The 27,194-nt window shown below is 37.9% G+C and overlaps 1 protein-coding gene and 1 non-coding gene across 13 annotated transcripts in view; both read left to right on the forward strand.

Moving 5' to 3' along the window:
• The window catches only part of CSPP1 (centrosome and spindle pole associated protein 1), a 102,674-nt gene that overhangs the window by 3,518 nt on the left and 71,962 nt on the right, over positions 1-27,194 (forward strand). For 7 of the 12 annotated variants that reach the window (XM_036338451.1, XM_036338457.1, XM_036338456.1 and 4 more), the window contains exons 2-6: positions 6,167-6,275; positions 8,549-8,648; positions 19,626-19,729; positions 20,086-20,109; positions 26,017-26,097. In XM_036338451.1, the coding sequence (XP_036194344.1) occupies positions 6,177-6,275; positions 8,549-8,648; positions 19,626-19,729; positions 20,086-20,109; positions 26,017-26,097 (408 nt within the window). In that variant the 5' untranslated portion in view covers positions 6,167-6,176. Of the gene's footprint in view, positions 1-6,163; positions 6,276-7,437; positions 7,480-8,548; positions 8,649-19,625; positions 19,730-20,085; positions 20,110-26,016; positions 26,098-27,194 lie in introns of those variants that run through there. The other 5 variants (XM_036338453.1, XM_036338458.1, XM_036338454.1 and 2 more) reach the window with 3 other exon arrangements.
• Positions 13,824-13,956, forward strand: LOC118671086. Its single transcript, XR_004972598.1, has one exon. It is a non-coding gene; the product is annotated as a small nucleolar RNA SNORA31 (small nucleolar RNA).

Here is a 27,194-nt window from a genome sequence, read left to right on the forward strand (position 1 = left end):
TATATAAGTTGTCACATGCTTTAGGAAATAAGAGAAAGTAGTCATGACTGCTAGAAACTGGCTCTGCTATCACCAAGGCTTTAGTGTTGCTAGGAACTGGCCTGACAATACTGCTTAGGCTTGGTGTTCTTCTGCTGAAGATAAACAGTTGTACAGAACATCAACATCAGACTGAGGCTGCTTTGTGTGTCTATGATGGATCAAGACAAAAACACCACTACTCCGTAATCACATCCAAACACAGACAAAACATGAATGTTGTCCAAGCCACAAAATGCCAGACAGCTCTTCTCCCACCTAATAGGAGTGACTGCTGCCTCTACCAGTTAAAGCTTAGGCCTCAGCCTGCAGATAAGACTTTACTAAGATGTCCAGTCATAGTTACCCCACTTCCTCACAGCATTAAATCCAGAGCAAAGCTCCACTTCCTTACATCCTCCTCCAAATCACCTAACACAATCCCGAGTCCTGTAAGTCTTTTCTAACACCCTCTTACTAAAATAAGGACGCATCTCTCCATGCAATGAGTAATAAACCCAAATAGTTTAACTACAGTAGTGTTCCTGTGTTCTTTGTCTGGAGGGCATTGCCAGGAGAAAGCTAGCACTATCTTTGACTTAGTTTAATAGCAGAGATATACTCGAATCAGATTAGAAAGTAGAACAAAATTAGAAATGGTTAAACATAAACTTATATCCAATAAATCTCATGTTTTAGCTATTGCATATATTATTCTCACTACCATTGTTTAAAAATGTATTTTATTACTATGGTTACTGTTGTATAAAATCAATTCTAGCATTTATAATAGATGTTAAGGTATTATATTAAAAGGAAATTTATGTATAAATTCAAGAGAGAGAACTTTCAAGTCTGGTTAAATCATTGAACATGTTATATTAATAATTGTTAACAGAATTATGTGGAGGCCTTACTTCAGAGTCAAAAGAGGCTTGTTAACTTTTTTTAGATTAATGGCATTTCTGCTTAAATTATGTATAAAGTCCTGTAGCAAAGTATATGTGTATACATACATATAATCCAAACATTATTATTTTTTCTACCAGACATAAAATATTTAGGAAAATTTGGGGATTTTAAGTGATTTTTTTTTCAGCATGAAAAGTACTATTTACTGTTGAGCTGTTTTGAATTTTCACTAGGAAAAATCTTTTGTGACAAATAGCAAGTTAAAAATGGCTAAATATATTAACTTGTTGGCTTGGGATATATTTCCTATAGCCATTTTTAAAAACTGTTCTTTTTGGAAGTAAATAATAGAATGAAGTTCATATTATGTACTACTTAACTTATATAAGTTTCAACATATTTTTTTAGGGTAAAGCTCGCTTGTCTGCATTTTTACATATTATTATCCCTCAAACATTAAATTCAGTGGGTGCTTTTTAAAAACTCTCTTACTTTTGATATTGCTGACTGGTTCTTTCTCATATTTCTTTTTCTCGCCAAATTATGTTGACTTTATTATCCTTCTTTTAATTACTACTCCTTTATTTTTTTTCTTGTTCAATTCTTTTGTCACCCCCTCAAAGGAACATTGCTCAGAATGTACTTCTGTTCCATCCCTCCCGCCCCCCCCCCCCCCCCCCCGCCTCTGCTCATTTACTATAGCTTCAACTGTTATCTTTAAAATAGTTAACTCTTTCTTCAAGGTTCTCTTACTGGCTTCAAATCAGTTTTCATTACTTTTTTTTGTTGTTAATGCTCATCATAGGATATTTTTTTCATTGATATTTAGAGAGAGTGGAAGAGAGGGAGGGAGAAACACACACACACACACACACACACACACACACACATACACATACATTTCTGTGGGAGAGACTCATCAATTGGTTGCCTCCCGATCAAGACTGTGGATTGAACCTGTGACACAGGTACATGCCCTTGACTGGGAATTGAACCTGAGACCTTGGGCTGACACTCTAACCCAGGGGTTCTCAACCTGTAGGTCGCGCCCCCTTTGGGGGTTGAACGACCCTTTCACAGGGGTCGCCTAAATACATCCTGCATATCAGATATTTACATTACGATTCATAACAGTAGCAAATTTACAGTTATGAAGTAGCAACAAAAATAATTTTATGGTTGGGAGTGACCACAACATGAGGAACTGTATTAAGGGTCACGGCATTAGGAAGGTTGAGAACCACTGCTCTAACCACTGAACCCACTGGCTAGGGCTAAAATAGTGAACTCTTAAATAAGCATCCAATGTGGTTCATTTCCTTGAATTTGAGTCTTGAATTTTAATTAATTAATTAATTAATTAAATTAAATCTTTATTGTTCAGATTATTACATTTGTTCCTCTTTTTTCCCCCCCATAACTCCCCTCCTCCCAGTTCCCACCCCACCCTCCGCCCTCACTCCCCACCCACTGTCCTCATCCATAGGTGCACGATTTTTGTCCAGTCTCTTCCCCCATCTCCCACACCCCTTTCCCCCCGCAAGAATAGTCAGTCTATTCCCTTTCTATGTCCCTGATTCTATTATAATCAACAGTTCATTCTGTTCATCAGATTATTTATTCACTTGATTCTTAGATTCACTTGTTGATAGATGCATATTTGTTGTTCATAATTTGTATCTTTACCTTTTTCTTCTTTCGCTTCTTAAAGGATACCTTTCAGCATTTCATGTAATACTGGTTTGGTGGTGATGAACTCCTTTAGCTTTTCCTTATCTGTGATGATCTTTATCTGACCTTCAATTCTGAATGATAGCTTTGCTGGATAAAGTAATCTTGGTTGTAGGTTCTTGGCATTCATCACTTTGAATATTTTTTGCCACTCCCTTCTGGCCTGCAAAGTTTCTGTTGAGAAATCCGCTGACAGTCATATGGGTATTCCCTGGTAGGTAACTGAGTTTCTTTCTCTTGCTGCTTTTAAGATTCTCTCTTTGTCTTTTGCCCTTGGCATTTTAATTATGATGTGTCTTGGTGTGGTCCTCTTTGGATTCCTTTTGTTTGGGGTTCTCTGCGCTTCCTGGAGTTGTAAGTCTATTTCTTTCACCAGGTAGGGGAAGTTTTCTGTCATTATTTCTTCAAATAGGTTTTCAATATCTTGCCCTCTCTCATCTTCTGGCACCCCTATAATTCTGATGTTGGTACGCTTGAAGCTGTCCCAGAGGCTCCTTACACTATCTTCATATTTTCAGATTCTTTTTTCATTTTGCTTTTCCGATTGGGTGTTTTTTGCTTCTTCGCATTTCAAATCTTTGACTTGATTCTTGCGCTCCTCTGGTCTGCTGTTGGGAGTCTGTATAGTATTCTTTATTTCAGTCAGTGTATGCTTAATTTCTAGTTGGTTCTTTATCATAACATCGAGGGTCTCATTAGATTTCTTGTAGATCTCATTAAGTTTATCGGCGGCTTCTAGACAGTTCTTGAGAGACCTTAAAAGTGTGGTTCTGAACTCTACATCTTCCATTGACAATTTTTTTTTAAATATATTTTATTGATTTTTTACAGAGAGAAAGGGAGAGAGATAGAGAGTTAGAAACATCGATGAGAGAGAAACATCGATCAGCTGCCTCCTGCACATCTCCTACTGGGGATGTGCCCGCAACCCAGGTACATGCCCTTGACCGGAATCGAACCTGGGACCTCTCAGTCCGCAGGCCGACTCTCTATCCACTGAGCCAAACCGGTTTCGGCTCCATTGACAATTTTGTCCTGTTTCTTTGTCTCCGCATTTTTTTTTTATGCTTTCTTGGTGCACCCCCTAGTGGTCTTTGTGTGCAGTCTTGTTGTAGTTAAGCCTTGATTGTTGTAGTTAATACTAGGGGGATTTGACCTCCAGGCCAACTGGCTGTGAGAATCAGCTGTGTCTGCAGTGGGAAAACTTCTGTCCTCTGGGGAAGTGCTAATCTAGCTTTTGCCTGAGGCTATCTGGCAAATGGCTCTGTGCAGGGCTTGGGTGGTGCAGGGATCAAACAGGGCGGGCGGAGGGAGCAGTTATGGCTGCTCTCAGTCCCGTCCCCAGAGCCTCTGCCTCTCAGAGTCCCAGCAATCGCTGCAAACCCCAGAGAGAAAGCTGCCCTTGCGTTCCGACCAATGCCAGACAGTCCCGCTTCTCCCTTCTGAGTCCGGGTCCCTAGAGACTCGCCCAGAACTGGAGCTCAGGGCCTGAGCCTCCCTCCCGATTGAAAATGACAACCGCGCCCTCAGCCACCAGCCCGCTCTGCTCGACCTCCGCACCTTTGTATTTTCCACACTGCGCCTCCTCTGTGTCTCGGTATGCTGTTCTCTTTGCTTCTAGTTGAAGAATTTCCCCTCAGCCAGCTTTCCTGTGGTTCTGGGTGATGTCCGTTCCGTCTTTTAGTTGTATTTTTGAAGTGGTTGTGCGAGGCACCATTCTCCGTTGTTTACCTATGCCGCCATCTTGGTTCTCCTCCGAGTCTTGAATTTCTAACCAACAGCAGGAACTTTCCATTAGCATGTCTTACTAGCTCCAGCTTAACACATCTAAGCCAAACCTTTGCAAACCAGCCAGCTTCTTCTGACCTATTTCTGTCTAGGATTCTATCCATATTTAGTTTCTAGGACTTAAAGTTTTGGTCATCAGTGGCTCCTTTCCTCCCACCTATCCAGTTAGTCACTAAGTTTCATTGGTTTTTGAAAAATGTGTATTTTAAAAAGTACTAGGTTCAATGAGGAAAGGATAGTTTTTTCAAAAAATAGGACCGGAATAATTTTATATCCGTGCAAAAAAAAAAAACAACCCAACAAAAAACACAAAACAAAACAAAAACCACACACACACAAAAAACAACAACAAAACACACACAAAAAAACCCAAACCAACCAAAAAACTGAATCTTACACTATTACACTATTTGCAAAAATTAACTCAGAACAGATAATAGATTTAGGTGTAAGAGAGAAAACTATATAACTTCTAAAAGAAAACATAGAAGAAAATGTGATCTTGGGCTAAGAAAAAATTTCTTACATATGTCATAAAAACAGTAGATTAAAAGTTGGTGATATATGAATAAATTGGATTTCAAAAATTAAAAACACTTTTGGATATTGCACAGATGTTTATAGCAGCTCTATTTATAATTTCCCAAACCTGGAGGCAACCAGTATGTCCTTTTTTAGGTAAATAAACTGGTACATTCAGACAATGGAATATTATTCAGCACTAAAAAGAAATGAGCGAGCAAGCCATGACAATTAGAAGCCTTAGCAATGCATGCTAGTCAGTGAAGCCAGTACTGTATAACTATATGACATTCTGGAAAAGACAAAACTATGGAGACTATAAAAAGATCAGTGGTTGGCAGGGATTACAGTGGAGGGAGGGATGAATAGCTGGAGCACAGAGGACTTTTAGGGCAGTAAAACTACTCTGTATGATTCTACAATGGTGGATACATGTCATACATGTCTCCAAACCCATAGAATATACACCACCACGAATGAACTCTAATGGAAACTGGATGTGCCAGTGTGGGTTCATTGATTGTAACCAATGTACCACTCTGGTGGGGGATGTTGATAACAGATTAGACTATGCATGAGTGGTGTAGGATATGTGGTAAATCTGTATCTTCTGCTCAGTTTTTCTGTGAATTCAAAACTGCTCTAAAAAAATAAAGTCTTAAAAAAAACCACATGACAAGAAAACTTAAAAACCATCCACAGACTGCGGGTGTGTAGTGGGGATGGTAGTGGCTGTTCGTCGTCTTTTTTATTTCTTTTTCAGATATTTTAATATACATATATTATTGATTTCAGAGAGGAAGGGAGAGGGAGAGATGGAAACATCATGGATGGGCTGCCACCTACACAACCCCCACTGGGGATAGAGCCTACAACCCAGGCATGTACCCTGACTGGGAATTGAACCCAGTGACTTCTTGGTTCATAGATTGACACTCCCACTGATCCACACCAGCCAAGCTCTTTTTAGATATTTTAAAGTATGTTGTCGGTGTTTGAGGGAGTTTCGAGAGAAAGCAGGCAGGCATCTTTTAGTCAAGCTTGCTTGAAGTTTTCAATTTGATAAGTGAGATTGAAAAGTAAATGTAGACTAAGCCTGCATGCTATTAGCCTAAAAATACTCGGGTAGAGTTGAGCTGTGCTCATTGCAGTGTTGTTTTTCTTTTTCTTTTCTTTCTTTTTTTTTTTTTTACAGATTCTGAAAAATGGCTGATAATTTGGATAAATTTATTGAAGAGCGCAAAGCCAAATTGGCCCAAGAAAAAGCAGAATTGGAAAGTGATCCGCCTTACATGGAAATGAAGGTAAAGTTGATCGTTTCCTTCAAATATGTTTCATTAAAAATGGTTTCTGAAGATTAGCCCTGTGTAAATGCAAACATCCTCTTCTCTGAGTCAGAATCTTTAGTTCTGTACTGTAGTTTGGCTGTGCTGTGAGAGCCTGACTCAACAAGATTTCAAATGCAGTTTTTTATTTGTGGTATTTTATATCTCACAGTTTCTCCTCTGTAGAGCTTTAATTAATACTTTATGTGCTTCATAAAATGAATAGGGGGCTAGCTCTAATATAGGGAACTTTCAGAATAGAAACATAATAGATATGAAAGCAAGTTCTCATTCTCTGTGGGAAAAGTTAATATTTTAATGAATCATTAGCTTAACAATTTTTTGAAGCCTACAGTGAACTTATTAGAATAGTTATTTTGTATACTTTATTTTCAGAATGTAAATTTATTAAAATGTTTCTGAAAGCAGTGTCTGCAAAAGCTTTCTTAAACTTTCCTAATTTTTGTTGAAAGTGATTCATCCATTTTAGCAAATACTTACTGAGATTGTGCTAGGGTAGTGTCCTAGGCTCTGACAATACAGCACTAATCTAGATGTGGCACCTCCTCTCATGGGCTCAGTATATGTAATAAGATACAGGGTGTGGATTAATCTGTGCCATATGGTCCTTCATAATGAAGGTAACCACATACTGTATATTGGTTTGCCCAAGATAGTCCTGGTTTACCTGTTGTTCCAGTGTCTCATCTGATTTATCATCCGTCCTGGACAAAGGTATCCTGGTTGAGATGATAAATAATATGGACATCCTGATTATAACGGAACTTACATAGATAACATTTATTGTATGCAAAACATGAATAAGGCAAAGTCTTATGAGGTTACATTGATATTTCACATGAGTCTATGAGATAAGTACTGTTGTTATCATTTTCCAAATGAATAAACTGTGGCATGGAGAAATTAAGTACTGTAATGTGACTAAAGTGATAGCAGAACATGGCTTTGATTCCTGGCAACCTGAATCCTATGCTTGTTCTCTTAACCACCACGGTAGGTTGTCTTTCTGCCATAATACCTGCCTCTTACAAGGAATGATAGGAAGAACTTTAGATGTATTATCACATTTAATCATAATATCCCTGTGAAGTAGATGGAATTTTTTGTATTTGTTTTACAGATCAATAAAGTGAGGCTTAAAGGGGTTAAATAATTTGTCCAGGTACGTAAGAGGTGGATTCAGGATCTGAATCTTCATGTATCAGCTCCAAAGTCCATGGTCTTTTTTTTTTTTTTTTTTTTTTTAATGGAAGAGTCAAAAGACTTTCTATTGGGGTCCAAAGGTTCCCAAAGGTGTGGACAGAGTCGGGGAAGAAGGAATGACACAGAGACAGCGTTCAGTTGATCAGCATAGTTGTGTTCTCTAGCCAGGATATCCAGCCAGGTTCTGTCCAAAGTCCATGCTCTTAACCACTCTCTAGTACAGTGATGGCGAACCTTTTGAGCTCGACGTGTCAGCATTTTGAAAAACCCTAACTTAACTCTGGTGCCGTGTCACATATAGAAATGTTTTGATATTTGCAACCATAGTAAAACAAAGACTTCTATTTTTGATATTTATTTTATATATTTAAATGCCATTTAACAAAGAAAAATCAACCAAAAAAATGAGTTCGCGTGTCACCTCTGACACGCGTGTCATAGGTTCGCCATCACTGCTCTAGTACTTAGGACTAGTTTACAGTGTTTGGCAAGAGTTATTACATAGCTTTAAATACAGCTTTATTATAATTTCCAATATTAAATAGTACATAAATAATAATGTTTTAAGTCTTAGTTCAAGTATCACCTGTTCAGTGAGGCCTTGCAGTCTGGCCCCAACATTTTTGGGCCTCCATACCCTGCTGTATTGTTTCCCATAGTTCCTCCCTACCACTCTCTACCTATTACATAGACTAATTATGTATTATATTTATTGTTTGTGTCCCCAATAGTTTATAAGCTCCAGAGAGGCACAGATTCTTACTTGTTTTTTTCACTCATGTATTTCCGTTGCCTGGGACACTGCCTGGCAGGAACTCAGTGACTGTTGATAAGTGAATGAGCTAAATATTAGGACTTTTATTATAGTATTAACTGCTTTTGTTTAATTCCCTAAACTTGATACTTAAATTTCTTCTAGGGTGTACCATGTAATTTTGTCAAGTTGTTTAATAAAAGTACTGAGATTAATAGTATATTTTGTAGGGTTTTTTCCCCCCCTCTGCTTTTATAAATATTATCTCTTTCAGGGAAAGGCATCAGAGAAGCTTTCTGAAAACAGTAAAATATTAATCTCCATGGCTAAGGAAAACATACCACCAAACAGCCAACAGACCAAGGGTTCCTCAGGTATGTCATTAGGTGTGCTAAATTGATTTTAAGATATTCTAAACAGGCTTTTGTGAAAGAGCTTTGTCTTGTAAGAAATTAAAGGTATTTTTAGAATCATGGTAACTCTTTCCTTTCTGAAATCTTACATGTGAAATAATAATATTTACTGAGAACCTTGTACCTTTTTAAAAATGCTATTGAGTTGATTATGGGATTATAGCAGTAAGTATAACTAATAAAAAATTAATTGAAACATTTGAGTGTGTGTGTGTGTTTATGAGAGATTGAGAGTGAGAGAGTTAATTATTGAACAAAAATGGACTTGCCTTTATTTAACAATCAAAAAAGTATGCTTAATGGATACAAAATGCTGTTTAGTGAAAGACCATTTTATCATTTTTTAATTTTTTATTTTTTGAAAGACCATTTTAATTGTTAATGACTATATATTAGAGTTGTAAAGAAATTAATTCTGCAGCTATACTAATTCTTTGATTATGGTTTGGTATGACAATATTTGTAAACTTCTTACCATTTTTTTTAATCAAAAAATTTGTTGATTATAAGGGGATGTTGGCCAAGAGATTGAATAGTTAGTGGGCTCTTTGTCTCTACTAGAAAACCAGCTCAAAGTGGACCTCAGTAAATAACACTTTCAACTCTGATTTTCTTAAAAAATTATTGGCTAGTATACAGCTTTAGTGAACTTAAGTATAATACATATTTTGGTTAAGTTCCTTAATCTCTAAGGCCCTCAGTTTTTTTTATCTGTAACATAAAGGAGTTGGATGATCTTTTAGTCCTAAATTTTTCTGAATCAAAAGTTTGATTCTAAATATAATATTTTAAAAGTACAATGGCAGGTTTTCGCAAGCACTAAGGTCAGATAGAATTACTTTGAAATTCTGGGGTTGCATGTTGCTTTGGGCTGTGGCTGTCATGGCCTTGTGACCTAGCACATGTTATTTAATCTGTTTCCTCACCTTAAGAATTGGCATTTAACTTAAAAGGCTACTCTGGCAATAATTTTCTATCTATACTAATAAAAGGGCAATATGCTAATTAGACCGGGTCGACTGGACATCTTCCGGTCATCCAGTCCTTCTTCTGGGCAAAGCCACGGTGGTGGGGGCCAAGGCAGAGGCGTTTAGGGCCGATCAGGCTGGCAGGGGAGGGTGGTTAGGGGCAATCAGGCCGGCAGAGAGGTTAGGGGTGATCAGGCAGGCAGGCAGGTGAGTGATTAGGAGCCAGTGGTCCTGGATTTCGAGAGGGATGCCTGCAGGGATCGGGCCTAAACCGGCAGTTGGACATCCCCCAAGGGGTCCCGGATTGGAGAGGGTGCAGGCCAGGCTGAGGGACCCCCCTCCTCCATGCATGAATTTCGTGTACCGGGCCTCTATTATGTATGTGTGAGTATGTGTGTGTGTGTGTGTACACATATATATATTCCTAATATGCAAAGTGTCCCCTTGGGAGTTTGGGAGTTCAATCATTCGCTATGACGTGCGCTAACCACCAGTGGGTGGTGCGGAACAAAAGAAGGCCCCAACCAGCAGCCAGCAGCCCCCAGGGACTCTACCCATTCACGAATTTCATGCGCTAGGCCTCTAGTTGAATACATATGAAAAGATGACTGCACATAATTGGTGGACAATAAATATTTTTTTCCCGACCTCTTTTACATCTTTTTAAAAGTTGGTTTTTTACTTTTGAGAATTATATTAAGAATGACTCTTTTATTATTACATTCACAAATGATGGTGAGTTTAAAATCGAAGATACAGTGACCTCTGCCTGTTCCTTGGGGCTCTGTCCTAGTCCCTCTTTTCATTTCATACATTCTGGTTTTATTTACCGTAAGTGTATTCATGACTCATAAACCTCTGTCTCGTTCCCAATTTCTTTTTTTTTTTTTTTAAATATATTTTATTGATTTTTTACAGAGAGGAAGGGAGAGAGACAGAGAGTCAGAAACATCGATGAGAGAGAAACATTGATCAGCTGCCTCCTGCACACCCCCCACTGGGGATGTGCCCGCAACCCAGGTACATGCCCTTGACCGGAATCGAACCTGGGACCCCTCAGTCCGCAGGCCGACGCTCTATCCACCGAGCCAAACCAGTTGCGGCCCCAATGTCTTTTATGAACTACAGATCTATATATCTAATTTCCTATCGGACATCTTTACTTGGATGCCATGACCTCAAAATCAACATGTGCAACATTGATTTTGTTCCTCTCAAACTTTTGGTGCTCTGGGGAGCTGGTTGCCTAGTCTTCCTTGACTCCTCTCTTCCCTTTATAGTCTAAGCAAGTAATTCCACATGTCGAATTGATTCTAATGCCTAAACCTCAATATGTTTACTTTTCTCTAATTCCATAGATGTTATTTTACGTGGGCCTCCGTTGTTTCTCACTTAGATTTTTTCTTCCTAGTGTTCTTTTGTTTTACAGTCTACCCTCTCTACTCAGCCCCTTCACTGCCCATTGATATCCTTCCGAAAACCAAATCTCTGCTTCAAGCCTTTCAATGGCTGCTTGTTTCCTGTATGATGATTTTACCCTTTTATTACTTTTACCACATTGTGTTGGTCATTTTTGCCTTGTGCTCCTATAGCATTGGTTTTTCCCTTGAAGAACAGTTTTGAACTTGTTGCACAGTCTATTGGCTGCCAGCTTGCCTGACACTGTACATTCACTGCCTAGCACAGTGTGGTACTTAGAGAAGATATTTTGAATGGAGTGAAGGTCTCCATTGCAAAAATAAATAGTTCTCTTGGATGTGTGGGATTTACTTTTCATGGAATATTTTCTTTTATTGCCAGCTGAAGCAGTAATTATTTTTGATGCTCATTGAGTTTTATTAAAGAAGAATATGTAATTAGACTAATTTTATACCTTATCAGCATTCAGTTACTGACCTCTTGCCTGAATAACTGTGGCCTTAAAATTAGGTTAAATATGTAATTTTTGATAATGGGAAAAATATTATTTGGCAGTAGTTTTCCTTAGATGGTCTTATCTAAGAATTATAAAACAAACTGGAAATAAAGATTAGTTTTGGAAACTATATATTGAATTAAAACTGTGATACCATACTTTGAGTAATTAAGCATAGTAGCTATTAGAAATATATAAATGGGAAATACTCATTTTAGCTAATGAAAGCAATCTATTGATAACTCATAGTTCAACTCTCATGCAATAGTATGTTTTTATGATTTTGTAAATTGTTGTGTTAGATATTGATGATATTCATGGATAAGGCTTATCTCTGTTGCTCATTCTTTCACCATTATACCTCTCACAAAAGGATTTGAAGAGCATTACGATGACTTCTGATATCAACTACCCAAAGTCTAAACTTCACAGATTAAGGGCACAGTCCTCCTCAAGACTCCACTTACCTAAATCACCAGATGCAAGTTCAGGGGTCCACAGGCCATCCTCACTTCTATCCAGCCAGCTACAAATATGGGGCGGTTTACACTACCTCTCAAGTTTGATAATTCACTAGAATGACTCACAGAACTCAGGAAAATGGTATACTTACTATTATAGTGTTGTCAGAGCAAAAAAATATAAATCAGAACCTGCCAAAGGGATAGACGCATAGGGGATGGTCCGAGAGAATCCAAACATGAAGCTTCTGTCAGCCTTGGGGATGCGTCACTCTCTCAGCATATCAATATGTGACAATGTAAAGACTGTTGTCAACTGGGATGCTATCTGAGCTTTGATGTCCAGTGTTTTTATAGAGTTTCATAGTGTAGTCGTGATTGATTGAATCATTGCCCACATGGCTCAATCTCTAGATCCCTTACTTTGAGGTCAGGCTGATGTCAGATGGCTCAAAGGTCCAATGGTCCTATCACATGATTGGTCTTTTCTGGTGTGACCAGCTCCCATCTGTGCCATCTCTTTAGCACAAAATACCTAGGGGCTCACCATGAGTCACCTTATTTGTATAAACTATCAGGTATGGTCATGGGGATCTACCACAAAGACCTTTCTATCACTTGAAAAATTCCAAAGATTTGAAGCTACTTCCCAAGGTCCACTGCCATTTGTGCCCAGCTTTGGGCCACATAGCGGGAGCTACACAATGATCTGCAGTTGGTTGTCACTTGTGCCGGGCTTGGAGGGACTTGGGAGAGGCTGTGCTGCAAACTGAGGCCGATTTTTGACCTGTTGCCAACACGAGTCCAAGTGCAGGCCCCTCAAGAGGAACACCTGGGACTCCAGCAACCCTCTATCTCACTTGGACATAAGCCATGCCAGTTTTCAGGGGCAGATGTTATGGGGACTCCTTGGCTATTTTACCCTGAACTGGAAGCCCAGTGTGAAGCTGGGACTCCTCGCCCTTTGGGAGGGTACTTCTGAAAGTGAGATATCCCTTCTGATTCTTTTTTTTTTTTTAAATATATTTTATTGATTTTTTACAGAGACGAAGGGGGAGGGATAGAGAGTTAGAAACATTGATCAGCTGCCTCCTGCACACTCCCCACTGGGGATGTGCCCGCAACCAAGGTACATGCCCTTGACTAGAATCGAAGCCGGGACCCTTCAGTCCGCAGGCCGAGCCACTGAGCCAAACCGGTCAGGGCCCTTCTGATTCTTAATCATCGTATTGTGGGTGCAGGCCTGCCCATTCCGCATTTCTGCCTTCCACCTGTCTCATTGTGGCTTCTGTGAATTATGTTTAGCTAGTTTTCAGGTAGTTCTCAAAGGTGATAGTTTGGTTCTATAATTTAGTTTGAATTTTGACTACTGTTGTGGGAGGAGGTGAACACAGTGTTTACCTACTTTACTATCTTGACCATCCTAGTGCGGTAATCACTTAGGAATTTACAAGGGCTTTAGGAGCCCTGTGTCAGGAATGGGGTCAAAAACAAATATTAGAACAAGAAATGCTCCCATGTTCTTATCTCTTAGGAAATTAGAAGGGTTTTAGGTGCTCTGTGCCAGAACTGGGGGGTAGAGACCAATCTATATATTTTCTATTACCTATCAGCTTCCCAATCCTGTCCTTGAGTCTTGTTAAAGCAGCATTTTGTATAAAAATTCATAACTAGACTGTCTTCTTTTTCTATATAGGGTAGCATATATCCTGTTTTGCATTTGAAGGTAGTACTTTTGTGATTAATAGTATAGGGACGTGGCCATGACCTCTGGAGAATAAGAAGCAACCTAATGCATCTATTGACAAACCTGGAGCAGTTACTGTCTGCTGCAAAGGTTTCTAGTACAGATGCAAGAGAAAAGTATCCTTGCCCTTTCTGTCTGTCTGATTGTGGCAGACAAGATTGAATGGGGGAATACAGGAGGAAAAATGGTGACAGAGGAATGAAACATGGAGAGAGAATTTGGGCAACTCAGAAATAATGTTGTAAATAAAGAAAAACCTGTGGTCTTTTTCCCCCAAAAAGAATCTGAAATTTGAGTTAAAAAAATTAGCCTAGTCTGGTGTAAAACTGTTAATAATCCACCTTATCCCTGAGTGAAAGGAAAATTAATTATGTATCAGACTGATTGGTACTTGGAGTGATTATGGAAGGTGTCAAATAGCACTGTGTTATATTGAAATTATTAGCCTCCTTGTTTCTGGTCTAGATTCTGTGCCTTTGGTCAAGCACTTAAGCTTCTTAACAGAGCTTGCCTATTAGACAGGCCTGTCTGTAAGGCTAATGTCTGGAACTTAGCTAGTAAACAGTTTTCTATACTGATACAAAACTTTCCCTAACTGATAAGAGTAGTTCATTGTCCCTAAACTGTTTGTATAAGCCATGTGATTTCTGCAGAAACGGCTGCTTTCCTTTTGGGGAGCCTGGTAGCGCTAGTCAAGAGGGTGCTATATGACCATCTCACAATAGACGCTTAGGGCACTAAGCCTGTAATGCGCTTCCCTGGAAGGCAACACTTCACATGGGTGGCCACAACTTGTTGGAGGAATTAAGAGTGTCCTAGATGATTCCACAGGGAAGAACTCTTGGAAGTTTGCATTTAGTTTTCTCTGGGCTTTGCCCCATGTACCATTTCCTTGGTTAATTTTGCTTTGGATGCTTTCACTGTAATAAACTGGAAATGTGAGTATAATGACTTCTGCATACTTTGAGTCTTTCTTGTGAGTCCCCAAACCTGGGGGTGGTTTTTGAGGACTCCCAACACTCTCCTTTCCAGTCTTTTCTGGTTCCTTTTTAGCGCTCTCACCTCTAAACTTTGAGTACTCCAAGAATTTGTTTTCAGTGTCTGCAGTCCCTAGGCGTTCTTTTCACTGTTTCTGGGCAGTATTTCTCACTTTTATATCAGAATGCCATTGTTCAGCATTTCAGGCTCCAAAATGCACTGGATTGATTTTGTCTGTCATGCTGTGAAGTCATTTTGGAAATTTGCAAAAAGATTACAGATTACTAAAATAAGATAAGAGATTTTACTCTATTACTAGAATTATTTGACATGATTTTTAAAAATTCATTTTAAATACAGTTGAGTTCAAGGAAATTTGGAAAGAATTATAAAGAAGAAAAAATTACATTGTAATTTAAAAATAACATCAGAGCTCGGCTGGTGTGCTCAGTGGTTGAGCATCAAACTATGAACCAGGAGGTTGTGGTTTAGCATCAAACTATGAACCAGGAGGTGGTGGTTTGATTCCTGGTCAGTGCACATGCCCGGGTTGTCGGATGCTCCCCAGTAGGGGGCGTGCAGGAGGCAGCTGATCAGTGATTCATTGTTGATGTTTCTATCGCTCCCTCTCCCTTCCTCTCTGAAATCAATAAAAATATATTAAAAAATTTCAGAAAGCATGCAATAGCAGAATTTTACATTGCAGAAAAGTTCTAGAGTTTAGACTAAGATGAAAAATGTGGAGACTTTTGAAAGCAGACAAAAGGAAATAGTTGATTTTGTTTACTAATTTTTAGTTGCACTTTTTAATTACCTTTTTTTTTTTTTTTTTAGCATATGTAATCTTAGGTCTCTCTCTCTTTCTCTTTTTTGTTAATCCTTATCTGAGGATATTTTTTCCATTGTTTTTAGAGGGTGGAAGCGAGGGAGGGAGGGGAGGAGAGAGAGAAACATTGATGTGAGTTATACATTCACTGGTTGCTTTCCGCAAGCACCCTGACCGGGAGTGGAGAGTAAACCTGAAATCCAGGTATGTGCCCTTGACTGGAAATGGAACTCGAGATTCTTTGGTGTGAGGGCTGACACTAATCATTGAGCCACACTGGCCAGGGCAGTTTCTCTTATTATAAACTAAATCCCAGACATTCTACCTCTTTTGTTCAATTTGTACAAGTGGGTGATTTGTAATAATATCTTTTTTTTAAAAAAATATATTTTATTGATTTTTTACAGAGAGGAAGGGAGAGGGACAGAGAGTTAGAAACATCGATGAGAGAGATCGATCAGCTGCCTCCTGAACAGCCCCCACTGGGGATGTGCCCGCAACCAAGGTACATGCCCCTGACCGGAATCGAACCCGGGACCCCCCAGTCCGCAGGCCGACACTCTATCCACTGAGCCAAACCGGTTCGGCTGTAATAATATCTTTATACTTGAAGTTTGAGTACAATGTTCTACTCAGTTGATATATTCATATCTCTGATATGTCACCTGCTTAGGGAAAGGCCTGTTATTATTCATATATAATGCTTTCTCATGGTAATATAATAATGAAAAGAGGAAACTAAGTGTTCATGGTAATTGTTTTATAAAGTGTTTATTATGAGTGCTGTCTTGAAGGAATATTGATTTTTAAAAAGATTATATACTTTAGTTTTAAAGATTATATATAACTCACAAATACTGTAGAAACCAAATACTTGTAATTGGTGTAGTTTTGAAGCATAATGTTAACTATCTTGGAGTCATTTCTGTTGTACTTGGTGAAGTGACATCACTTCACATTACTCTAAGATGACACTAAGGCCTTACTTGCCACCAGAACCACCAGAAGACAGCTGCTCTGAATAAGTAAGTCTCACCATGTTTCTTGGCTCATTAAGTCCACTGAGATGCCATTGTTAATGCATAGCTTTAGGTGAATATTTAAATTGTTCTATATAATTCTTAATTTTATTTCTATGACCCCTCTTTAATGCCATAAAATGATAGTGCTTAATGACAAAAATAAGAATTAAACAGTAATTTCTGTTGACTAAATGTTAAATTAATAAAGTTTTAAATAATTCAGAAGACATATATTACTTTTTAAAAGACAATTATATTATTTGCATCAATGGTAAAAAGCAAATACTCCTGATAAATAAAAGTAAACAGTATGAGCAGTATTTTACAAATGAAAATGAATCACATCTTTTTTTTTTTTAAATATATTTTATTGATTTTTTACAGAGAGGAAGGGAGAGAGATAGTTAGAAACATCGATGAGAGAGAAACATCGATCAGCTGCCTCCTGCACATCTCCCAGTGGGGATGTGCCCGCAACCCAAGTACATGCCCTTGACCGGAATCGAACCCGGGACCTCTCAGTCCGCAGGCCGACGCTCTATCCACTGAGCCAAACCGGTTTCGGCACATCTTTTTTATATCACATAAGTCACCAAGCAAAATTGAAAAACAGCTCAGGAGGGGTGGCTCAGTGGTTGAGCATTGACCCATTGATTCCAAGTACCTGGGTTGCAGGCTTGATTTCCAGTAGGGGGCATATAGGAGGCAGCTGATCAGTGTTTCTCTCTCATCGATGTCATTTCTCTCTATCCCTCTCCCTTCCTAAAATCAGTAAAAACATTTAAAAAAATCGAAAAACAGTAGTAAAAGCCACCTTAAACACATGACTTTTCAGAAAGCTGTAACTTACTTGTTGCCTGAGAGGAAAGCTCAGCATGTTGGGAGGCATCATTCTTGCTGCCTGTTGTCTTTCTCTCTTTGACACAGTAGAGCATCCTTTGTGACTACGTAACTACAGATGGGTAACTCTGGTTACCAGTAATTATGCTTCCTCTCTCTATGCAATCAGATGAAAAGCAAAAAGGAAATATTAAGAATAGTGTGTCCTTCCTTTCTCTTTTCTTATACTCAGACATTCATTTATTTATCCATTCACACCTTAATTCAGTGAACATTTCTGGGGTACAAGTTGTGTGCCAGGTATTATAAAATTGAATAAAGCATGAACTTGGCTTTAATGGATTTAAAAAATAAATTTTTATTGATTTCAGAGGAAGGGAGAGGGAGATCTAGAAACTCAATGATGAGAGAGAACCATCGATTGGCCACCTTCCACCGTGGACCAAGCCCACAACCGGTGCATGCGCTCCTGATCGGAATCAAACCCAGGACCCTTCAGTCCGTAGGCTGACGCCCCACCCACTGAGCCAAACCAGCCAGTTTATAGTTTAGTTTCTTTTGTGCTACTCCATTCTTATTGTAAGAATTCAAACTTTCTCTCTCTAGGCTTAAATTCTGTATCTTTAAAAATAAGGTTTAGATTCCTTTGTGAGGAAGAATGCCTTTCGAGGATGAGTTAAAATTCCAGGCATATGGAATGCTTTAGATTCTTTTGGAAAGAGACCTGGGAGCCCGAGTGCGAGGTGTCCTAAGGAATCTATACCCTCATTCGTCAGGAGTTAAATAGGCCAGAAGTGTTTGTAAAGAGAATGCCACAGTGTTTATAGTGGAAAGTGGAATTTAGTATTGCAGAAAAATCAAGAGATACTCATTTATATTTATACTACTTTGGCCTGTTTGCCCCTGAAATAGCTCAATGATGTAATAAAGCAGTGATATGACACTTCCATGATAAGTTCCCATCATTTAGCTGCATTGTGAAGAATAAGGCACTCAAATAGTGATCATCAGTTCATACAGCAATCATTTACTTCATCTTTATTGGTTGTCGCTGATTCTAAGGAAACTTTATTTTTTTAGAAATGATAATTTTTTTATACTATAGTATTACGTAATAGGACTAAAAAAGGTAGGGGGCTTTAAAAATCAATTCCTTATCTGATATCTGTATGTCTTGACATAGCGTTTTAGTATTTAAAATATTTAAAAAGTATTTCATGTGATAACAGCTTTATTGAGACATTATTGACATAGCATAAAGTTTACCCTTTAAATTGTATAGTTTAGTGGTTTTTATTGTATTTTTAAGTTGTGCAGCCATTAATATTGTCATTACCCAAAATGTAATTTTATTTTTGAACTCTATGAAAATAAAAACCCTTTTCAAAATTGAAATTTTTCTTTAAAAATTATCCTTTTACTGAGTTTTGGTTTGGGATGATGAAAAATTTTTGATAGTGGTGATGGTTGCACATTTTGAATGGACTTAATGGCACTGAATTGTGAAAATGGTAAATTTTATAATATATATATTTTTGCACAATAAAAATTAATATCCATTTATGTGTAATCAGAATTGGTAGCTAAACTTTAAAAGTTTTGGAAATTTCAGTCTGAGCAACACATGGACCTAATTTTTCTCAAACATGTGATAGCAAGGATATTCTTATAGGTTAACAATCTTGTTATTAATTTTCAAGTTGAAAACAGACATTAGCATGTTGTAAGTATTTTTATAGAAATTTCAGTCGAATTAACTGAAGAAGTAAAGCTTTTCTTTGCTTTAATTTTTTTGTCCTTGAAAAATCAATGCCAAACAATGCAAAACCATTATATAAAGGGGGAATTAGTAAATATAACACACATGCACACATGATAACATATAGTAGCTGTTTATAGATGCATAAACAGTTTCTGGAAGGAGTCAGAAGAAACAGTAATGTTAGTTCTGGGCAGGAAAGCTGGGTGGCTGGGGTTCATGGGTAGGGGTGATATTTTCCAACATATGGATTATTACCTATTAAAACATTTTAAATAAAAATTTTATTATCCTGATTCTAGTCTCAGAATCAGCATGACCATGTTTCTTCCTATACTGTGCTTTGTTACAGGAGATTGTATTGAAATTAAGATTGGTTTGAAAATACGCTACATTACTTTAAGAAGTTGTTTTCTTTCTAGGACTTGATTATGGATTGAGTTTACCACTTGGAGAAGACTATGAACGGAAGAAACATAAACTAAAAGAAGAATTGCGGCAAGATTACAGACGCTATCTTACTCAGGTAAAGAGTTCTGTTAATTAGTTGAGACTTAGGCTTCAGAAGTCATTGAGCGTGCAACCCCAGCATGTGCAGTTAACAGGAATCGAACCAGTGACCTCTTGGTTCATGGATTGACACTCAACTAGTGAGCCACATTGGCCAGACTTTAAGTTTTAAAATCCAATTTGCTTTTTAGCTTATAAGGTTATTTTAAACAAGCATGATGTTTGTAATCATCCTAAGATAGTCTTAGTTTTTTAACTACTTTTTAACTGTTGTTCCAAATTTATAAATGCTCTCTTATTTATTCTGATTTGCACATGGAGAGAAAGGACTTTGAATACATTTCATCAATGGTTTGTTTCCCTTGACTTTAGGGTATTACAGAAGCAAAGAGAAAGGTAGGGTTGCCTGCGGAATGTTCTCCTTTAGATTTTTTTTTTTTTTTAGATCTAGTAGCTTGCAATCATTGGAATCTATTATGTTGCTGCTCTCTCATGGGAAAAATAGCTTCATTTGTGGTTTGAGACTTTTGAATGGCACCATTTTATAATTTTGCTTTTAGCAAGATGACATTATAATTTTCCATTAATTCAGTTAAGCATTATTTTTGATTTCTGCTTTGCATTTGTTTTTGTTGTTTTCTTATGCATCCTTTAGAAATATTCTGCATCTATAAGTTCATTTGTTTTCATCATATTAGTTTTGTTCTTCAAATTATGTTATAATCACATAAAGATTAATAAAATAGGATATTCAAGATGTTCTAAAATGTTTTTGAACTGTGTATTGTCAAGATTTGGGTGACTAGATATTTTTGCATCCAAACATGTAGATTGCATTTGTAAATGTATATTGGAAAACAAAGACAAATAGTCTTATAGAACTATTTTTAAAAATAATCTCTTACATCCATTTATCATTCAACCAACACTTTTTAAACACTTACCATGAAGATGAATCAGGTATGAATCCTGTCTTCAATAGGTTTAGAATCTAGCTGTAGAGATAATAATCATGCAAAAGTGATAACTCTAAATGAGAAGGATAGTATGATTAGGAAAGGCCTCAGTGTTCTTTTGTAAGGCATGAGAAGATAGAATTTGGATGTTCTAGAGGGCAATCCACGGAGGAGGGGAAGCTTTTCAGATGGAGAGTTTAGAATAAAGGAGGGCTTGAGGGGTAGACTTTAGCTTTATATGAATGAGGCATATTAGGTTTACCAGCCTGGCTGCTGAGTTAGATTCTTTTTGAGAGTAGTAAGAAGTAATCATGTAGCTAGAGAGGTTAGGTTCTAGTTAGAAGGCAGTAAAATTTTTTTTAATATGTTTTTTACAGAGAGGAAGGGAGAGGGATAGAGAGTTAGAAACATCGATCAGCTGCCTCCTGCACATCCTACTGGGGATGTGCCCGCAACCAAGGTACATGCCCTTGACCGGAATTGAACCCGGGACCCTTTGGTCTGCAGGCCGAAGCTCTATCCGCTGAGCCAAACCAGTCAGGGCAGAAGGCAGTAAATTTTTAACTTGGTGTATAATAGGCAGTGGTGATATATTGTACCTGCTTAAGCAGCCTATGAGGAGCTTTGTAACTGTTTTAGGACAATTGTACATGTTAGAGACTCTTATTATTGTCCTAAATTGATACCACAGATTTTTAATTGATCTCCTTCCATTAATTCTTAGACCATTCTCCATGCTGCTTTCTAGAAGGATCCTGCCTTTTACTGATTTAAATACTTCAGTGTCTTCTCACTCACTGTCTTCAGGATAAAAATTTGAATCCTGTAGGATGGCATGTGAGGTCGTTCATGATCCAGCTTGCCTCCCTGGCCTTGCACCTCATTATCCTCCCCAAACCCCCTTTATTGGGTGGGTTTTTCCTCAGATAGCTATCATTTTCACTTGTGGATTTTATATTATTTCATAGATACATGATTTTAAACAAAGACAAATTATGGTGGGAGGCATAAGAAGAAATTGCCTTTAGTAAAGGGAAAGAGATCAAGGAGTACAAATGTTTAAATTCAAAGGACTGTGAAGTTTTTGATGTTGGATCATCAAGAATGTAGTTGTGGTAGAGGAACAGTAGTTCCTTAACATGAAAAATACAGTTTTGGTTGATATCTGAGAAAGTGAGAGTAGAAAGGAAAGCAAAGGAAAAAGGAAATGACATAGGATATGGGGATGTAGCTGCAGTGGCTTCCTTGACCCTTGGATTATGTACACTTTTCCAAGTCCCATTCTTTCTGTATTTCTTGTGGCTTTGGGAAGCCAGGCTTGTAGACAGCATGAATCTTTAACAAAAATCAAATCTTTAAACTTTGTTAATGAGAACCATTAAACAGTTACTATCTCTACCATCTTCTTTCCTATTTTTAGAATAAAAGACACTTGATCATTGAAAACGCAGGAAGGATAACGTATTCTCAGAAGAACAGTTGTTAAATTGAATCTGTAAATTTATAATTTTAGCCCAGGCCTCTCTCCTGAACCTCAGATTTTTGTATTTGGCTGCCTGTTTGACATTTTCAGTTGAAATATAATGAGTATCTTAATGTTGAACATGTCTAAAAGGGAATTCCAGATTTGTTTTTCCCAATCCTATTTCCTAGAAACTTGGGCTACCTGTAGGCAGTTCTTTTTATATATTTATTTTGTCTTAGCACTTTTTTTTCCCTTTTAGTGTTTTTTTCTTTTAAATTAAATCTTTATTGTTCAGATTATTACATTTGTTCCTCTTTTTTCCCCCCATAACTCCCCTCCTCCCAGTTCCCACCCCACCCTCCGCCCTCACTCCCCACCCACTGTCTTCATCCATAGGTGCACGATTTTTGTCCAGTCTCTTCTCGCATCTCCCATACCCCTTTTCCCCCCCAAGATTAGTCAGTCCATTCCCTTTCTATGTCCCTGATTCTATTATAATCACCAGTTCATTCTGTTCATCAGATTATATATTCCCTTGATTCTTAGATTCACTTGTTGATAGATGCATATTTGTTGTTCATAATTTGTATCTTTACCTTTTTCTTCTTCTTCCTCTTCTTAAAGGATACCTTTCAGCATTTCATATAATACTGGTTTGGTGGTGATGAACTCCTTTAGCTTTTTCTTATCTGTGAAGCTCTTTATCTGACCTTCAATTCTGAATGATAGCTTTGCTGGATAAAGTAATCTTGGTTGTAGGTTCTTGGCATTCATCACTTTGAATATTTTTTGCCACTCCCTTCTGGCCTGCAAAGTTTCTGTTGAGAAATCAGCTGACAGTCGTATGGGTATTCCCTTGTAGGTAACTGAGTTTCTTTCTCTTGCTGCTTTTAAGATTCTCTCTTTGTCTTTTGCCCTTGGCATTTTAATTATGATGTGTCTTGGTGTGGTCCTCTTTGGATTCCTTTTGTTTGGGGTTCTCTGCGCTTCCTGGAGTTGTAAGTCTATTTCTTTCACCAGGTAGGGGAAGTTTTCCGTCATTATTTCTTCAAATAGGTTTTCAATATCTTGCCCTCTCTCATCTTCTGGCACCCCTATAATTCTGATGTTGGTACGCTTGAAGCTGTCCCAGAGGCTCCTTACACTATCTTCGTATTTTCAGATTCTTTTTTCATTTTGCTTTTCCGATTGGGTGTTTTTTGCTTCTTCGCATTTCAAATCTTTGACTTGATTCTTGCTCTCCTCTGGTCTGCTGTTGGGTGTCTGTATAATATTCTTTATTTCAGTCAGTGTATGCTTAATTTCTAGTTGGTTCTTTATCACAACATCGAGGGTCTCATTAGATTTCTTGAGGATCTCACTATATTTATCGGTGGGCTCACCAGTCTTTTCGAGGGCCTTACTAAGTTTATCAGCGGCTTCTAGACAGTTCTTGATAGAGGTTTTGAACTCTATATCCTCCATTTCTGTCCGTTGTGTCCTGTTTCTTTGTCTCCGCATTTTTTATGCTTTCTTGGTGCACCCCCTTGTGGTCTTTGTGTGCCATCTTGTTGTAGTTAAGCCGTGATTGTTGTAGGTAACACTGGGGGGGATTTGACCTCCAGGCCAACTGGCTGTGAGAATCAGCTTTGTCTGCAGTGGGAAAACTTCTGTCCTCTGGGGAGGTGCTAATCTAGCCTTTGCCTAAGGCTATCCCGAAAATGCCTCTGTGCAGGGCTTGGGCAGGGTGGGTCCCAGGGGATTAACAGGGCGGGCAGAGCGAGCTGTTATGGCTGCTCTCAGTCCTCTCCCAGAGGCTCTGCCTGTCAGAGTCCCAGCAACCGCTGCAAACCTCGGAGAGAAAGCTGCCCTCGAGTTCCAACCGATGCCAGACAGTCCCGTTTCTCCCATTTGAGTCTGGGTCCCCAGAGACTTGCCCGGAACTGGAGCTCAGAGCCTGAGACTCCCTCCGTATTGAAACAGACAACCGCGCCCTCAGCCGCCAGCCCGCTCTGCACGCACCTCCGCACCTTTGTATTTTACTTCCGCACTGCGCCTCCTGTGAGTCACGGTATGCTTTTCTCTTTCCTTCTAGTTGTAGAATTTCCCCTCAGCCAGCCTTCCTGTGGTTCTGGGTGATGTCCGTTCCGTCTTTTAGTTGTATTTTTGAAGTGGTTGTGCAAGGCAGCAATCTCCGGTGTTTACCTATGCTGCCATCTTGGTTTCTTCCTGTCTTAGCACTTAATCACCTTCTAATGTACATTATGTTTATTCTTTTTTGTCAGTTTCCCCTGTTGAATGTAAACTTTAGGAAGGCAGGGTTTCTGTTCTCTTCACTGATGAGTCTTAAATGTATCAAACAATTTGGAACATAGTAGGCACTCAATATTTATTGAATGAACGAGTGAATGGTTAAAATTCTGTTTTTTGCAATACTCATTCTCTTGGCCTTATTGTTTATTTTTTTCATTATATTAAATTTCACATATCATCCCGGACCTGGATTGGGAGTGGGGAATTGCTCAGTGAAGGAGTAAGGTGCTTTATCTCTCTCTTCCCAGGATTGGAACAGGAGTGTGTTCTGTTGTACATGTATAACTCTACAAATGATTATGTTTATTGTTTGCCTTGATATATAGGGGGTTGAATAATGTGACTCATGAGTCAGATTATTTCCCTTGACAAATAAATTTAGAGTTCTACCAACTTTCAGATTAGCTTTTGTAGCACATATTAAATTATTAATAAATTTAGATTTAATGATGCTTATTAATGTTTTAGTTTTATTAGTCTGTTTCCATCATATTTTGAATACAACTCTATTGTAGTAGTCAGTACATTGTATTGTAGTTTTTTGTTTACGTGTTTGTTTACCCAACTGAATTGTAAATCTCTTGATTATAGGGAACATAAGCTTATTTTTGTCTCCCAACCACCTAAAAAAAGTAACTGAACAATATTACATGATCAATACTTGCTTGTTTAATGAATAAATCAGAGGCATGGAGCTGGACAGGTTAATATCTATTGATTATTTAATCCTCATAACCTACTCATATAGATGACACCCGTGTTTTACAGACAAAGAAACTGAGGCAGAGAGGTTAAAAAAGTCCAGATTGTATACTACTAAAGTAGCAGTTTCAGCAAATTGGGGATTGTATAAATTTTTTACTAGTCTCTTGTGTTTGCTTTATAGTATTCAAAGAGATATTACATTTTTTATCTTCCTTGATCCCAAATACCAGCTTTGGTAGTTAAAGCAGAAACCATTCTCATTTGATAGAAGAAGAAAGAATAAGTCAGGAGGTAAAGTGATTTGCTTAGTGTAGCACAACGGAAAAGTGTTGGGGCTACTTCTAGAACCTAGGTCTTTTGACTCCTAGTCTAATGGTCTACTACACTGCATTACCTAAATGTTTACTGAACAAAAATGGAAGGACACATAAAGAAACAGTCTTCATAGTTTATATCTTTTGACATTTTAGTAGATAGCCACTCATAATTGCAGGAAAAATAACATTATTGCAGCATGCATAGGATATTTGTGAGGAAGTGTAATTTTCCTTAACAAAAGAATAGTAGGGCATCGAGAGTGAAGAGGAATATGAATTAAACAGTTTCTTTTTTTCTCATGCTTTATAAAATCACTCTGAATCAATAGCTATATATGTAAAGCAAAGGAAAATTAAGATTTAACTCCTTCTCAAGGAGTTGTTGATTGGAAGAAAACTCTTTTTCCTAATTATGATTTCTATAGATTAGTAGTTTCTGTCTTCATCTCCATTTCATTCTTTTGCTCTGCATAATGTAATAGCTTAGAATATCTAACTTAAAGACACATTTATGAAATCTTTTATAAAGGCAACTAGATAATATGTTTTTTTGTGTGTATATGCACAGAAAAATTTTCTATCCACGAGTGAAACAGATCCATCTACTCTGGGAGTTTCTCTTCCTATTGGTGACAGATTATCTGCCAAGGTAGGTGGATGGTAGGTGGTGGGTAGCAGTTTTATGAGGGATGAAAATCATGAAAAAACATTCTGGATTTAAATGCAAACAGATTCCATCATTTTCTGTACTTGAATATATGTATTTTTCCGAAAGTCTGAAGAGTCTTTAGTTGTTGTGCTGTTTAAAAATTTTTTTTGAACATTACATTTATAACTATGTAATGTGACATATTTCTTTAATATGTTGACCAATTGAATATTCATAATTTACATTTTCCACCATTGGTTCCTGAGCTGTAAAGTCTATGCTCTGTAACACAGTGAAATGAATGGATGGCAGAATATACTGAGCTTTTATGTAGGGTGAGGGTGTGGGACGATTTAAATGTCAATTTCAGTCACGCCATAAATACATGTACATACTCTTTAGACTCGCAGCGGTTCTCAACCTGTGGGTCGCGAACTATGAAAATACATCCTGCATATCAGATATTTACATTACGATTCATAACAGTAGCAAAATTACAGTTATGAAGTAGCAACGAAAATAATTTTATGGTTGGGGGTCACCACAACATGAGGAACTGTATTAAAGGGTTGTGGCATTAGAAAGGTTGAGAACCACTGCTAGAAGTTTCAACAGAACATTTACATTATAATATTTTGTTGTCTATGATAATTTAACTTTTCTATATTTAAAATGTTTAGCAGCAGGCCTTTTGGGAGGGAGTGGGAGTTGGAGCAGGAGATAGCCCTGGAAAGGAAAGAAGGAAAATAATGTGGTTGGATCTCCTTGGGAACAGACTTCCTGGCAAACACATTGTACATTTACTAGTGGGAAAGATTTATTTACGATAATTTTGACATAGTGCACCTGGATTATCTAGGATTGCTGTTGATAAACCTAGGATCCATGGATTTATGGGGCATGGCTTAAGCATGTTGTAATGCGTAGGTATTTTAACATGATAAAAAAGGGGAGCTGCACTAATGGTCTGTAACCTCCTGCTTCTCCTGTGCCTTGCAACTACTGTCCTTGAAATTGGTAAAACTTAATTCTGGGCAAGATCACTGATTTGTGTGTCTGATTTAACATTAAGGTACTTTTTTTCTGAAGCAGAAGTT

This window comes from Myotis myotis, unplaced genomic scaffold (genome assembly GCF_014108235.1).
Source record: "Myotis myotis isolate mMyoMyo1 unplaced genomic scaffold, mMyoMyo1.p scaffold_m19_p_16, whole genome shotgun sequence".
Taxonomy (NCBI): Eukaryota; Metazoa; Chordata; class Mammalia; order Chiroptera; family Vespertilionidae; genus Myotis; species Myotis myotis.